General features: G+C 39.6%; 2 protein-coding genes and 1 long non-coding RNA gene across 3 annotated transcripts; 2 read left to right on the top strand and 1 right to left on the bottom strand.

Moving 5' to 3' along the window:
• The first annotated feature begins 60 nt into the window (after positions 1–60).
• On the top strand, positions 61–4,885 carry LOC117761054. The gene is made up of 3 exons (XR_004613781.1): positions 61–199; positions 378–382; positions 4,834–4,885. It is a non-coding gene; the product is annotated as an uncharacterized LOC117761054 (long non-coding RNA).
• On the bottom strand, positions 3,351–4,562 carry LOC117761050 (transcription cofactor HES-6-like). Its single transcript, XM_034584624.1, has 2 exons — positions 4,395–4,562; positions 3,351–4,281 (listed from the first exon to the last, which is right to left on the bottom strand). Exons 1-2 carry the CDS (start codon positions 4,515–4,517, stop codon positions 3,949–3,951), a joined length of 456 nt encoding a protein of 151 aa, XP_034440515.1. The 5' UTR covers positions 4,518–4,562; the 3' UTR covers positions 3,351–3,948.
• A 4,242-nt stretch (positions 4,886–9,127) lies between the features above and the next one.
• On the top strand, positions 9,128–9,851 carry LOC117761051 (transcription cofactor HES-6-like). The gene is made up of 2 exons (XM_034584625.1): positions 9,128–9,285; positions 9,399–9,851. Exons 1-2 carry the CDS (start codon positions 9,163–9,165, stop codon positions 9,729–9,731), a joined length of 456 nt encoding a protein of 151 aa, XP_034440516.1. The 5' UTR covers positions 9,128–9,162; the 3' UTR covers positions 9,732–9,851.
• Positions 9,852–12,687: the final 2,836 nt, after the last annotated feature.

Here is a 12,687-nt window from a genome sequence, read left to right as displayed (position 1 = left end):
GGAGACAATAGTGCTGAATGGTGTTAATGCCTCGGGGACAATAGTTAGATCTCAGGGGAACAGGTGGAGGACTGGGGGGGGGGGGGGGGTGATGGAGAGAGACTCACAGAGCTCTGTGTGGATCTGGGAAAGTGGTGACCCTGTAGAGAGCAGATCTGCTGCCTGATGCTGATCAATGACTTTGACTGAGCACACGCTCGTCAGCACACGTGAAGAAGAAAACCTTCATGTTGTGTTGTATGAATTAGACATGAAGTGAAAATATATATTTAACACAAAGAGAAATAGTTATTTTGTTGTTTTTAACTTCTACTGGGCCTAATGTTTGAATATTTATATTTTCAAATTATCATTTAAGTTGATATTTAATATTATAGAGCATGTTTGAGTTATTGTAAAAGATTTCACTTCTTCAAAATACAACATTCATCGAAAGGTGTGTTATAAAATTTGACAAAGCAGTGTGATGTCCATTTATGTGGTTAAAAATAAACTTAGGATTATAAAGGTGCTGCTGTCCAGATGCAGCAGAGTCTTTTGACACGTGCCTCGTCGTGTGTGTGTGTGTGTGTGTGTGTGTGTGTGTGTGTGCGTGCGTGCGTGCGTGCGTGCGTGCGTGTGTGTGTGTGTGTGTGTGTGTGTGTGTGTGTGTGTGTGTGTGAGTAACAAGCTCAGCTCACTTTCCCACACCGACTTCCTGAGCTTTGGTCAATGAACAACAAAGAGACGTGTGTGACAGATGCTGCTGTGTGTTGTCATGGAAACACTGCCTGAGCCATCTGGAGGGAAACGATCCCATTGGCTGATTCTGAACATTTGTAAAGTTTGAAATTACAGAGAAACAAAACTTTGGTAAAGTTTCAACAAAGTGTCTTTAACGTCACATGTTTTACTTCTAATCGTCGTCATATAAACTTCAGTCATAACCACGTCTGATTGTTGATCATGGATCGGACTGAACCTTCAGCTCCATACATGTGGGGGGGTGTTCCCTGGGGGGGGGGGGCGTTCCTGGGGGAGGGGGGGGGGGGGGGGGGGGGGGGGGTGCTTGTTTGATGAAGTGTGCCAAACCCCTGTGGAGGATTCCTCTGCTGCAGCTGGAGTGGACGTCATTCACACTCAGCTCTGACCTCCACAGTTTTCCCGCTCTCTGTCCGTCAGCAGGAAACACACACGAGCCTCAACACAGATGAAGTGTGTGAGGTTTGTGTCCCAGGCAGCGAGTGGACAGTGGTGTCCTGTCCACTCACTGTTACACAGGGAAACATGGAGCAGGAGCAAAGTGTCTGAATCAACTTTTATTACTTCATTCATTCATGTAAAATGCAAAAGTTACATTTTTATTGTTTAAATTTCATAAGATTCATATTTATCTGTATGGTCATTAATATGCTGAATGTATAATGATACAAATAATAAACTCTATTTAAAAAGCACCTTTCAAATTCAGTTACAAGATGCTTTACATGTTAAAAATTAAGAATTTAAAGTAACAATAGGAATCATTTCAAAAGCAGTTTGAAAATCACACAGAATTAGAGAATAAAATTTAACAGATGAGAAAAGAGTCAAAACAAAACAGAAATAAAACATTATAAAATAGTTTATATAATATCAAAGCTTTATTAAAAGTAAATAAATACAAATAACAAGTTGAAGGTGAATTCAGATTCCAAGTTCTTAGAAAACAAAAGTCTAAAATATGATTTTAATAGAGATTTAAAAAAGGAGGAGTTTGACGGATGAATTTTCACAAATGTCGACTCTACTGAACTTTGTCCTTCTCACTGGACTTTGACTGATGTTTGTCTCATGACGTAATGATCCTGTGTTGTGTTGTGTTTGTGTCTCTTCATCTGTCTGGTATTTGTTTCTAATGTTGTGTTTATGATGGTTTTATGTATTTTTTTTAAACAACCCAGTTTCTGCTCTGATACTAACTTTGACTTGACCTGTCAGCTCTGCTCCTCCGTTCATCAAACTCTGCTTCTGTTCAGACGTAACTGCAAATAAACAGCTGATTTTAAATCTGACAAAACAAACTGAGTCCATGTGAAACTTTTCTCTGTCCATTGACACTCAAACTGGTTTGAATCAAGTTTAATGTTTAGATCCAGAGTCTCTTTAATGTGTGTGTGTTGAGGTCAGAGGTCAGAGGTCAGGATCTATGGTCCCTCAGGCTCTGTGAGTGAGTTTCCTCTGGTTTCCCACACTCGGTCCTTTCACTGCTTTCACTGACACAACAATACAAGTGTGTCCTGTTATACGTCACGTTACAGACAATGTGTGGCCTCTTTAAAGCCTCAATTCAAACCTTTCACATTCAAACACGGTTTTCACTGAATGATGCTGCAGTAAAAGTTTGATTTGAAATGTACTTGTTCTCCTTTGGTCTGATGATTTCACTCAGTGCAGATAAAGAGTCTGAACTTCATCAAACTTCTTAATGCAACAACACTGAGTTTGACTAAAGTCTCAATAAACTGTAGGTTAATGACACAGTCTCTCCTCAGGCGACATGTGATCTGATCTGTGAGGATTTAAATTCACTGTAAAGATCTTTTTCATTGAAGTGAAATAAATTCATAAAAACACATGTGACCGTCTCTTGTTCTTCATCATAAACAAGAGAAATATAACAAGATGACGAGGAAACATCATTTTCATCTGAAAGTTTGTTTATTCAACAAGTCACAATGACAGTATGACAGCGCCAACTAGAGGTGACGATGCGTCACAACAACAACTTGTAGATGTCTACAAGACACAGTGAACTCAGAGAGAGTGAGGGAACAAGTGTCTTTATAAAAGACAAACAGTGGACAACATGTGAGGACACAGTGCTCAATGTACTTTCACAGCATTTTTCCACATGGAAAAGAAGTTTGTCGTTAATCAACAAAGGTAAAAACAGTAAAAACACAAATGACTTTACAACAAATCACATTGTTCTTACTGATCAGGAACTTCAATTAGTTTTCAGGAGTAAAAACAAATGGTCACAAGAAACTGTGACATTAAGTTTAAACTTTTACAGTAAAAGAATAAACATATTGATCTTAAAACAGATCAGTTTTCAACAATCACATAAAGTGATGGAGATTCCAATATGACAAAATATCCAAATCAGGACAATGAAGATTATGATCAACATGATCAAAACTATTCAAGAGGAAACAATGTTACTGTTGAATTCACGAACACACGCGAACTCATTTACGAAATCACGACGCACAACGGAGAACAAATGTATCACAAGGAAACTGTGATCAAACAAAACCTTCACAAAAAAAAGAATATTGATCTTACAACAGATCAGTTGTGACTAATCACACAGATTAAAGTATGTCCATAAAAAGGATAAATACATTCTCAAGACAATGATCAATACTGATCAATAGTTAACAAATGTTATCATATGATGATATAATACAAATACATGAAGTATAGTGAGGTACAATAATAACTGCTGATGCAGTCAGATGTGATTCATGCAACATGCATGACAAGATGTTCTCGATCATAAAGAAAATGAAATAAACGTTTGGATCTTAAAACAGATCATATTTGACTGAACAGAGAAATTCAAAGTTAAAATCCTGATGAAAACACGTCCACAAAAAGGACATTTAGATGTTTTCACAGCAAAGATCAATATAAATCAACAGGTAACAAACCATATGATGATACATCACTGACACAGTGAGGTGTTATAATAATTGTTGATGCAATCAGATGTGATTCATGCAACATGCATGACAAGATGTTTTCTTTCTTCACTTGAAAGATGTTGTTGCTTCTTTTCCTCAGGAAACGTCCAACACACAAATACATGTTTCTGTTCATACAGAAGAACAAGTCCTTACGTTTCATAGAATTCACTTCCAGTCGTCTCTGACCACTGAGCTCGTCCCAGCTTGTCTGCTGGTAACTCCAGTCTGTAGGAGTCTACCACGGCCTCCAGGGGGCGCTGCTGACTGGACTCTGGTCTTTGGTGATGCTGCTGTGGACTGTGGAGCTCAGAGGAGAGAAGTCAGCCTCTGTCAGCTTCTCCTCAGAGGAAGACTGCAGCTTGTTGAAGTGCTTCATCAGTCTTCTCTGCTGCTGGTTCTGCTGCAGCAGCTGTGTCAGGAAGCAAACTGTCATCTCCAGGATGTCTGCTTTCTCCAGCTTGGAGTCTGGCTGCTGGTTGAGGAACTCTGGACCCAGGAGAGACTTGAGCAGCTCGATGCTGCTGTTGATTCGCTCTCTGCGTAACTTCTCCACCAGAGGCTTTCTGAGCTGCAGAGACAAGAACAAAGTCAGTCATCAACTTATTCTGGAGTCAAGAGTCAGCATGAACAAACACAAGCTCTCGTGGAAGAAGAGCACGTCTCCTTGAATCTTCAATTTACCTTGTGGCTCCGAGTCAGATGCTCCTGAGAGTTGGTCCTTGCTGCAGTGATTGTAGGAGCCATGTGTGGATCTCTGTGCTGTAGAGGTCTGTGTAGAGACAATCTGATCTCTGCTGCCTTCATCCCTCCTATTTATAGTCCCACATCTCCATATCAATGTGTGGGTCTGGGTCTGGCTGCAGGTTCCCACAGTCTCGGCCAATCAGAGAGCTCGGGGGAGACAATAGTGCTGAATGGTGTTAATGCCTCGGGGACAATAGTTAGATCTCAGGGGAACAGGTGGAGGACTGGGGGGGGGGGGGGGTGGGGGGGGGGGGGGGGGGTGATGGGAGAGAGACTCACAGAGCTCTGTGTGGATCTGGGAAAGTGGTGACCCTGTAGAGAGCAGATCTGCTGCCTGATGCTGATCAATGACTTTGACTGAGCACACGCTCGTCAGCACACGTGTCAAACCAGAGACTCTTCATCAGTAGAAGGAGATGAAGGTGAAGTGCAAAATCTCTACGGTGAAGTTTAACACAAACTCAAAACTGTGTTTGTGCAAGTTTACAAATCCTGTACAAACTGTTTTATATTAATAAGCTGTATACAGAGTTGCAGTGAATTGATTTCTTAAATTTCATTTTAAACTTTTATATCTATCTTTATTTTCTTTTAAAATATAAAACATCACTTCTTCAACTCACAGGAGATCAACATCAGATATCATATCAAATATCATTCTTTTCTTTTTTTTATTCATCATTAAATGTATGAAGTTGTCCTTGTGTCCAGATGCAGCAGCTGTGTCGTCTTGTGTCTGCTGGTGTGAGTAGAAAGTTTCTCTCAGTTTCCCACACTCAGGGTTTGAATGATGTGGTCAGTGAACGACAAAAGCACTTTGAAAGCAGCTTTAGTGACAGATCGTGGGCGTGTGCTGCGATGGAGACACTGACCTGACGTCAGGCCACCGGCCATCTGGAGGGAAACCACCTCATTGGATCCCTCTGAGCTCGGACAGTTTTTAAATGTAAACTCAAATTACATGAAGCATCAGGAGTTAATTGGCAACTATTTCATCTGTAACTGTAAAAAATGTAATTTAGTCAAAACAGAGTGTTTGTATTGACGACTGGATTTAAGATTCAGAGCAGATCTGCTGCCTGAACTTTTTTATTGATGGACGATGTAACTTTAAATATAGAAAGTTCAACTCATGCCACTTTTATTCTGCCTAAATCAAATTATTTGCCTAAAGAATTTTTCCCTTTGTTTCCCTAAACAAATTCCTGTATTGATCAGTTCATTTGTATACGTGTGTAATGTCCACACTGTATTTACATGGTGTAATGACGAGGGTCCTGCAGCTGTCCAGATGTGTCCTCTGACTTCAGTGTGAGTAGAACGTGTCTCTCAGGTTCCCACACTGACTCAATGAAACACAAACACACTTTGAATGGAGCTTTGTGGCTGATCCTGGACGTGTGTTGTCGTAGAAACAGAGCCCAGCGTCACCGACCATCTGGAGGGAAAGAACCTCATTGGCTGTCTCTGACAGTTTGTACAGTTCAAACACACAAATAATCATAAAGATTCAACTCAATATAATCTGTCAGATTATTTAATCATCTTTTAATCTGTGTCAGACATGTTGATGGTACAGTCATAAGTGTGTGGTGGAGTCAGCAGCTGGATCCAACAGTGGTCTCTCTACACAGGGAGGGAGGGTGAGGCAGCTGTTTCCTGAAGTGTGCCAACTCCCTCTGGAGAATAGTCGACTGCTGCTGGAGTCAAGGATGATCATCAACTCTTCTCTCCAGAGCTTTCACACACTCTGCATTCACATACATGAAGGTTTCCCCTCAATCAACAGAGGAATGTTCAAGCTTCTCTTCTAACATGTTGAAAACATACGATTCTTTTTACAGAGAAAAAACCTTTCAAGACTTAATTTCATAATATAATTAATCATGATATGAAGTATAGTTAAATCAATTAGTAAAAGTTTGTCGTGCAGATGTTTTATAAATCTATCAATAGAACCAATACGTAGGCCTATTGAGTTCAATGTATTATACTTATAGTCATATTCTTTCATTACAACACCAATCTATCTTTTTTTTTTCTTAATATTATTCTTTTTATTTCATTTTGTGTTTTCATGGAGAATATCATAATGATGTGATCCTGAAATGTTTGCAAACTCATTCATATATAGTCGGCTATATTCTAAACTCGTAATAACTTCATGCAGTTGAAAGGTTTTTATAATCCAGACATAAATATTGTATAATTTAAATTCTAAATAGAGTCACTTTTACATGTTGCTTAAATGCCATTCTTCCAATGATTTTTCTCAATTATAACGTTATATAATGTCTATAAAAAACTGTCTATAAAACTACTGAAGGTGATTTTATCTTGGCAAAAATTGATATAATATTTGAAACATCTCAAAAATGTCCCATTTGAAACATCAGTGTCTCCTTTAATCTCTTCTCTTTAATCTGTCCTCGGGGCGGAGGTCAGGATCTATTGTCCCACTGCGTCTGTGAGTGAGTTTCCTCTGGTTTCCCACACTCTGTCCTTTCACTGCAGCAACAAAAGAAGTGTGTCCCATTAGTCCTGTGGGACAATAGATCCAGACATTTAACCTCCGAAGAGAGGCCGAGATTAGAAGAGACACTGGCTCACAAAATCCTTCTCAATATGTTTAAAATATATGTTTGTTCTTTTTAACTTAGTATTTTTATTCCAACATGATAAAATCCCCTTCAGTAGTTTTATAATCTGTACTTTTACTTAAATAAATTGAACTGTACAATATCTAGTTTGTTTTATTCCACTAATATTTCAGGATCACATCATTATGATAAATGTTCAGTGAAAACAAGACATTCTAAAAATAAAAGAACAATATTTAGTAATTAAACAGTTGATTCAATTACTTCATATTGTGATTAAATGTATAAGCAGACTGTCACTGTAAAGAAACACAGAGTGTGTGAAAGCTCTGGAGAGAAGAGTTGATGATCATCCTTGACTCCAGCAGCAGTCGACTATTCTCCAGAGGGAGTTGGCACACTTCAGGAAACAGCTGCCTCACCCTCCCTCCCTGTGTAGAGAGACCACTGTTGGATCCAGCTGCTGACTCCACCACACACTTATGACTGGACCATCAACATGTCTGTCACAGATTAAAAGATGATTAAATAATCTGACAGATTAATTGAGTTGAATCTTTATGATTATTTGTGTGTTTGAACTGTACAAACTGTCAGAGACAGCCAATGAGGTTCTTTCCCTCCAGATGGTCGGTGACGCTGGGCTCTGTTTCTACGACAACACACGTCCAGGATCAGCCACAAAGCTCCATTCAAAGTGTGTTTGTGTTTCATTGAGTCAGTGTGGGAACCTGAGAGACACGTTCTACTCACACTGAAGTCAGAGGACACATCTGGACAGCTGCAGGACCCTCGTCATTACACCATGTAAATACAGTGTGGACATTACACACGTATACAAATGAACTGATCAATACAGGAATTTGTTTAGACAGAAAATAGGGAAAATGCCAAAATAATAAAAAAAAATGTATTAAGGCAGAATAAAAGTGGCATGAGTTGAACTTTCTATATTTAAAGTTACATCGTCCATCAATAAAAAAGTTCAGGCAGCAGATCTGCTCTGAATCTTAAATCCAGTCGTCAATACAAACTCTCTGTTTTGACTAAATTACACTTTTTAGTTACAGATGAAAAAGTTGCCAATTAACTCCTGATGCTTCATGTAATTTTAGTTTATATTTAAAAACTCTCAGAGCTCAGAGGGATCCAATGAGGTGGTTTCCCTCCAGATGGCCGGTGGCCTGACGTCAGGTCAGTGTCTCCATCGCAGCACACGCCCACGATCTGTCACAAAAGCTGCTTTCAAAGTGCTTTTGTCGTTCACTGACCACATCATTCAAACCCTGAGTGTGGGAAACTGAGAGAAACTTTCTACTCACACCAGCAGACACAAGACGACACAGCTGCTTTTAAAAGAAAATAAAGATAGATATAAAAGTTTAATATGAAATTTAAGAAAGCAATTCACTGCAACTCTGTATACAGCTTATTAATATAAAACAGTTCGTACAGGATATGTAAACTTGCACAAAGAGAGTTTGAGAGTTTGTGTTAAACTTCACCGTAGAGATTTTGCACTTCACCTTCATCTCCTTCTACTGATGAAGAGTCTCTGGTTTGACACGTGTGCTGACGAGCGTGTGCTCAGTCAAAGTCATTGATAGGTAAAATTGCATAACCACTATGTTAATGTTTGATATTTGTAATATAAAATTGTATGATCATTATTTTTATGTATTTTAACTTTTGATATTTGTAATGTAACGTATGTTTTAAATGTTTGATATTTGTGTGTATGTTTTAAATGTGGACCCCACTAAAAGTAGCTCTGTCTTAGGGTAGAGCTAATGGGGATCCTTCTAAATAAACAAATAAACAAAAATTGATCAGCATCAGGCAGCAGATCTGCTCTCTACAGGGTCACCACTTTCCCAGATCCACACAGAGCTCTGTGAGTCTCTCTCCATCACCCCCCCCCCCCCCCCCCCCCCCCCCCCAGTCCTCCACCTGTTCCCCTGAGATCTAACTATTGTCCCTGAGGCATTAACACCATTCAGCGCTATTGTCCCCCCGAGCTCTCTGATTGGCCGAGACTGTGGGAACCTGCAGCCAGACCCAGACCCACACATTGATATGGAGATGTGGGACTATAAATAGGAGGGATGAAGGCAGCAGAGATCAGATTGTCTCTACACAGACCTCTACAGCACAGAGATCCACACATGGCTCCTACAATCACTGCAGCAAGGACCAACTCTCAGGAGCATCTGACTCGGAGCCACAAGGTAAATTGAAGATTCAAGGAGACGTGCTCTTCTTCCACGAGAGCTTGTGTTTGTTCATGCTGACTCTTGACTCCAGAATAAGTTGATGACTGACTTTGTTCTTGTCTCTGCAGCTCAGAAAGCCTCTGGTGGAGAAGTTACGCAGAGAGCGAATCAACAGCAGCATCGAGCTGCTCAAGTCTCTCCTGGGTCCAGAGTTCCTCAACCAGCAGCCAGACTCCAAGCTGGAGAAAGCAGACATCCTGGAGATGACAGTTTGCTTCCTGACACAGCTGCTGCAGCAGAACCAGCAGCAGAGAAGACTGATGAAGCACTTCAACAAGCTGCAGTCTTCCTCTGAGGAGAAGCTGACAGAGGCTGACTTCTCTCCTCTGAGCTCCACAGTCCACAGCAGCATCACCAAAGACCAGAGTCCAGTCAGCAGCGCCCCCTGGAGGCCGTGGTAGACTCCTACAGACTGGAGTTACCAGCAGACAAACTGGGACGAGCTCAGTGGTCAGAGACGACTGGAAGTGAATTCTATGAAATGTAAGGACTCGTTCTTCTGTAGGAACAGAAACATGTATTTGTGTGTTGGACATTTCCTGAGGAAAAGAAGCAACAACATCTTTCAAGTGAAGAAAGAAAACATCTTGTCATGCATGTTGCATGAATCACATCTGATTGCATCAGCAATTATTATCACACCTCACTGTGTCAGTGATGTATCATCATATGGTTTGTTACCTGTTGATTTATATTGATCTTTGCTGTGAAAACATCTAAATGTCCTTTTTGTGGACATGTTTTCATCAGGATTTTAACTTTGAATTTCTCTGTTCAGTCAAATATGATCTGTTTTAAGATCCAAACGTTTATTTCATCTTCTTTATGATCGAGAACATCTTGTCATGCATGTTGCATGAATCACATCTGACTGCATCAGCAGTTATTATTGTACCTCACTATACTTCATGTATTTGTATTATATCATCATATGATAACATTTGTTAACTATTGATCAGTATTGATCATTGTCTTGAGAATGTATTTGTCCTTTTTATGGACATGTTCTAATATTGGACTTTACTTTAATCTGTGTGATTAGTCACAACTGATCTGTTGTAAGATCAATATTCTTTCTTTTGTGAAGGTTTTGTTTGATCACAGTTTCCTTGTGATACATTTGTTCTCCATTGTGCGTCGTGTGTTCGTAACATTGAATTCAACAGTAACATTGTTTCCTCTTGAATAGTTTTGATCATGTTGATCATAATCTTCATTGTCCTGATTTGGATATTTTGTCGTATTGGAATCTCCATCACTTTATGTGATTGTTGAAAACTGATCTGTTTTAAGATCAATATGTTTATTCTTTTACTGTAAAAGTTTAAACTTAATGTCACAGTTTCTTGTGACCATTTGTTTTTACTTGTTAAAACTAATTGAAGTTCCTGATCAGTAAGAACAATGTGATTTGTTGTAAAGTCATTTGTGTTTTTACTGTTTTTACCTTTGTTGATTAACGACAAACTTCTTTTCCATGTGGAAAAATGCTGTGAAAGTACATTGAGCACTGTGTCCTCACATGTTGTCCACTGTTTGTCTTTTATAAAGACACTTGTTCCCTCACTCTCTCTGAGTTCACTGTGTCTTGTAGACATCTACAAGTTGTTGTTGTGACGCATCGTCACCTCTAGTTGGCGCTGTCATACTCTCATTGTGACTTGTTGAATAAACAAACTTTCAGATGAAAATGTTGTTTCCTCGTCATCTTGTTATATTTCTCTTGTTTATGATGAAGAACAAGAGATGATCACATGTGTTTTCATGAATTTATTTAACTTCAATGAAAAAGATCTTTACAGTGAATTTAAATCCTCACAGATCAGATCACATGTCGCCTGAGGAGAGACTGTGTCATTAACCTACAGTTTATTGAGACTTTAGTCAAACTCAGTGTTGTTGCATTAAGATGTTTGATGAAGTTCAGACTCTTTATCTGCACTGAGTGAAATCATCAGACCAAAGGAGAACAAGTACATTTCAAATCAAACTTTTACTGCAGCATCATTCAGTGAAAACCGTGTTTGAATGTGAAAGGTTTGAATTGAGGCTTTAAAGAGGCCACACATTGTCTGTAACGTGACGTATAACAGGACACACTTGTATTGTTGTGTCAATGAAAGCAGTGAAAGGACCGAGTGTGGGAAACCAGAGGAAACTCACTCACAGAGCCTGAGGGACCATAGATCCTGACCTCTGACCTCTGTCCTCAACACACACACATTAAAGAGACTCTGGGTCTGAATATTAATCTTGTTTCAAACCAGTTTGAGTGTAAATGGACAGAGAAAAGTTTCACATGGACTCAGTTTGTTTAGTCAGTTTTAAAATCAGCTGTTTATTTCCAGTTAAGTCTGAACAGAAGAAGAGTTGATGATCATCCTTGACTCCAGCAGCAGTCGACTATTCTCCAGAGGGAGTTGGCACACTTCAGGAAACAGCTGCCTCACCCTCCCTCCCTGTGTAGAGAGACCACTGTTGGATCCAGCTGCTGACTCCACCACACACTTATGACTGTACCATCAACATGTCTGACACAGATTAAAAGATGATTAAATAATCTGACAGATTATATTGAGTTGAATCTTTATGATTATTTGTGTGTTTGAACTGTACAAACTGTCAGAGACAGCCAATGAGGTTCTTTCCCTCCAGATGGTCGGTGACGCTGGGCTCTGTTTCTACGACAACACACGTCCAGGATCAGCCACAAAGCTCCATTCAAAGTGTGTTTGTGTTTCATTGAGTCAGTGTGGGAACCTGAGAGACACGTTCTACTCACACTGAAGTCAGAGGACACATCTGGACAGCTGCAGGACCCTCGTCATTACACCATGTAAATACAGTGTGGACATTACACACGTATACAAATGAACTGATCAATACAGGAATTTGTTTAGGGAAACAAAGGGAAAAATTCTTTAGGCAAATAATTTTATTTAGGCAGAATAAAAGTGGCATGAGTTGAACTTTCAATATTTAAAGTTACATCGTCCATCAATAAAAAAGTTCAGGCAGCAGATCTGCTCTGAATCTTAAATCCAGTCGTCAATACAAACTCTCTGTTTTGACTAAATTAATTTTTTTACAGTCACAGATGAAATAGTTGCCAATTAACTCCTGATGCTTCATGTAATTTTAGTTTATATTTAAAAACTGTCCGAGCTCAGAGGGATCCAATGAGGTGGTTTCCCTCCAGATGGCCGGTGGCCTGACGTCAGGTCAGTGTCTCCATCGCAGCACACGCCCACGATCTGTCACAAAAGCTGCTTTCAAAGTGCTTTTGTCGTTCACTGACCACATCATTCAAACCCTGAGTGTGGGAAACTGAGAGAAACTTTCTACTCACACCAGCAG

The sequence above is a fragment of the Hippoglossus hippoglossus genome, chromosome 5 (genome assembly GCF_009819705.1).
Source record: "Hippoglossus hippoglossus isolate fHipHip1 chromosome 5, fHipHip1.pri, whole genome shotgun sequence".
NCBI lineage: Eukaryota > Metazoa > Chordata > Actinopteri > Pleuronectiformes > Pleuronectidae > Hippoglossus > Hippoglossus hippoglossus.
This window is presented reverse-complemented; position numbering and strand designations above follow the sequence as displayed.

What these genes read in the sequence shown, in the direction of transcription:
- LOC117761050 (XM_034584624.1), bottom strand. Translation starts at nt 4,517, where the DNA reads ATGAAGGCAGCAGAGATCAGATTGTCTCTACACAGACCTCTACAGCAC. An exon ending in ATCTGACTCGGAGCCACAAG is followed by an intron (nt 4,282 to 4,394) that starts GTAAATTGAAGA and finishes TTGTCTCTGCAG; the next exon opens with CTCAGAAAGCCTCTGGTGGA.
- LOC117761051 (XM_034584625.1), top strand. Translation starts at nt 9,163, where the DNA reads ATGAAGGCAGCAGAGATCAGATTGTCTCTACACAGACCTCTACAGCAC. An exon ending in ATCTGACTCGGAGCCACAAG is followed by an intron (nt 9,286 to 9,398) that starts GTAAATTGAAGA and finishes TTGTCTCTGCAG; the next exon opens with CTCAGAAAGCCTCTGGTGGA.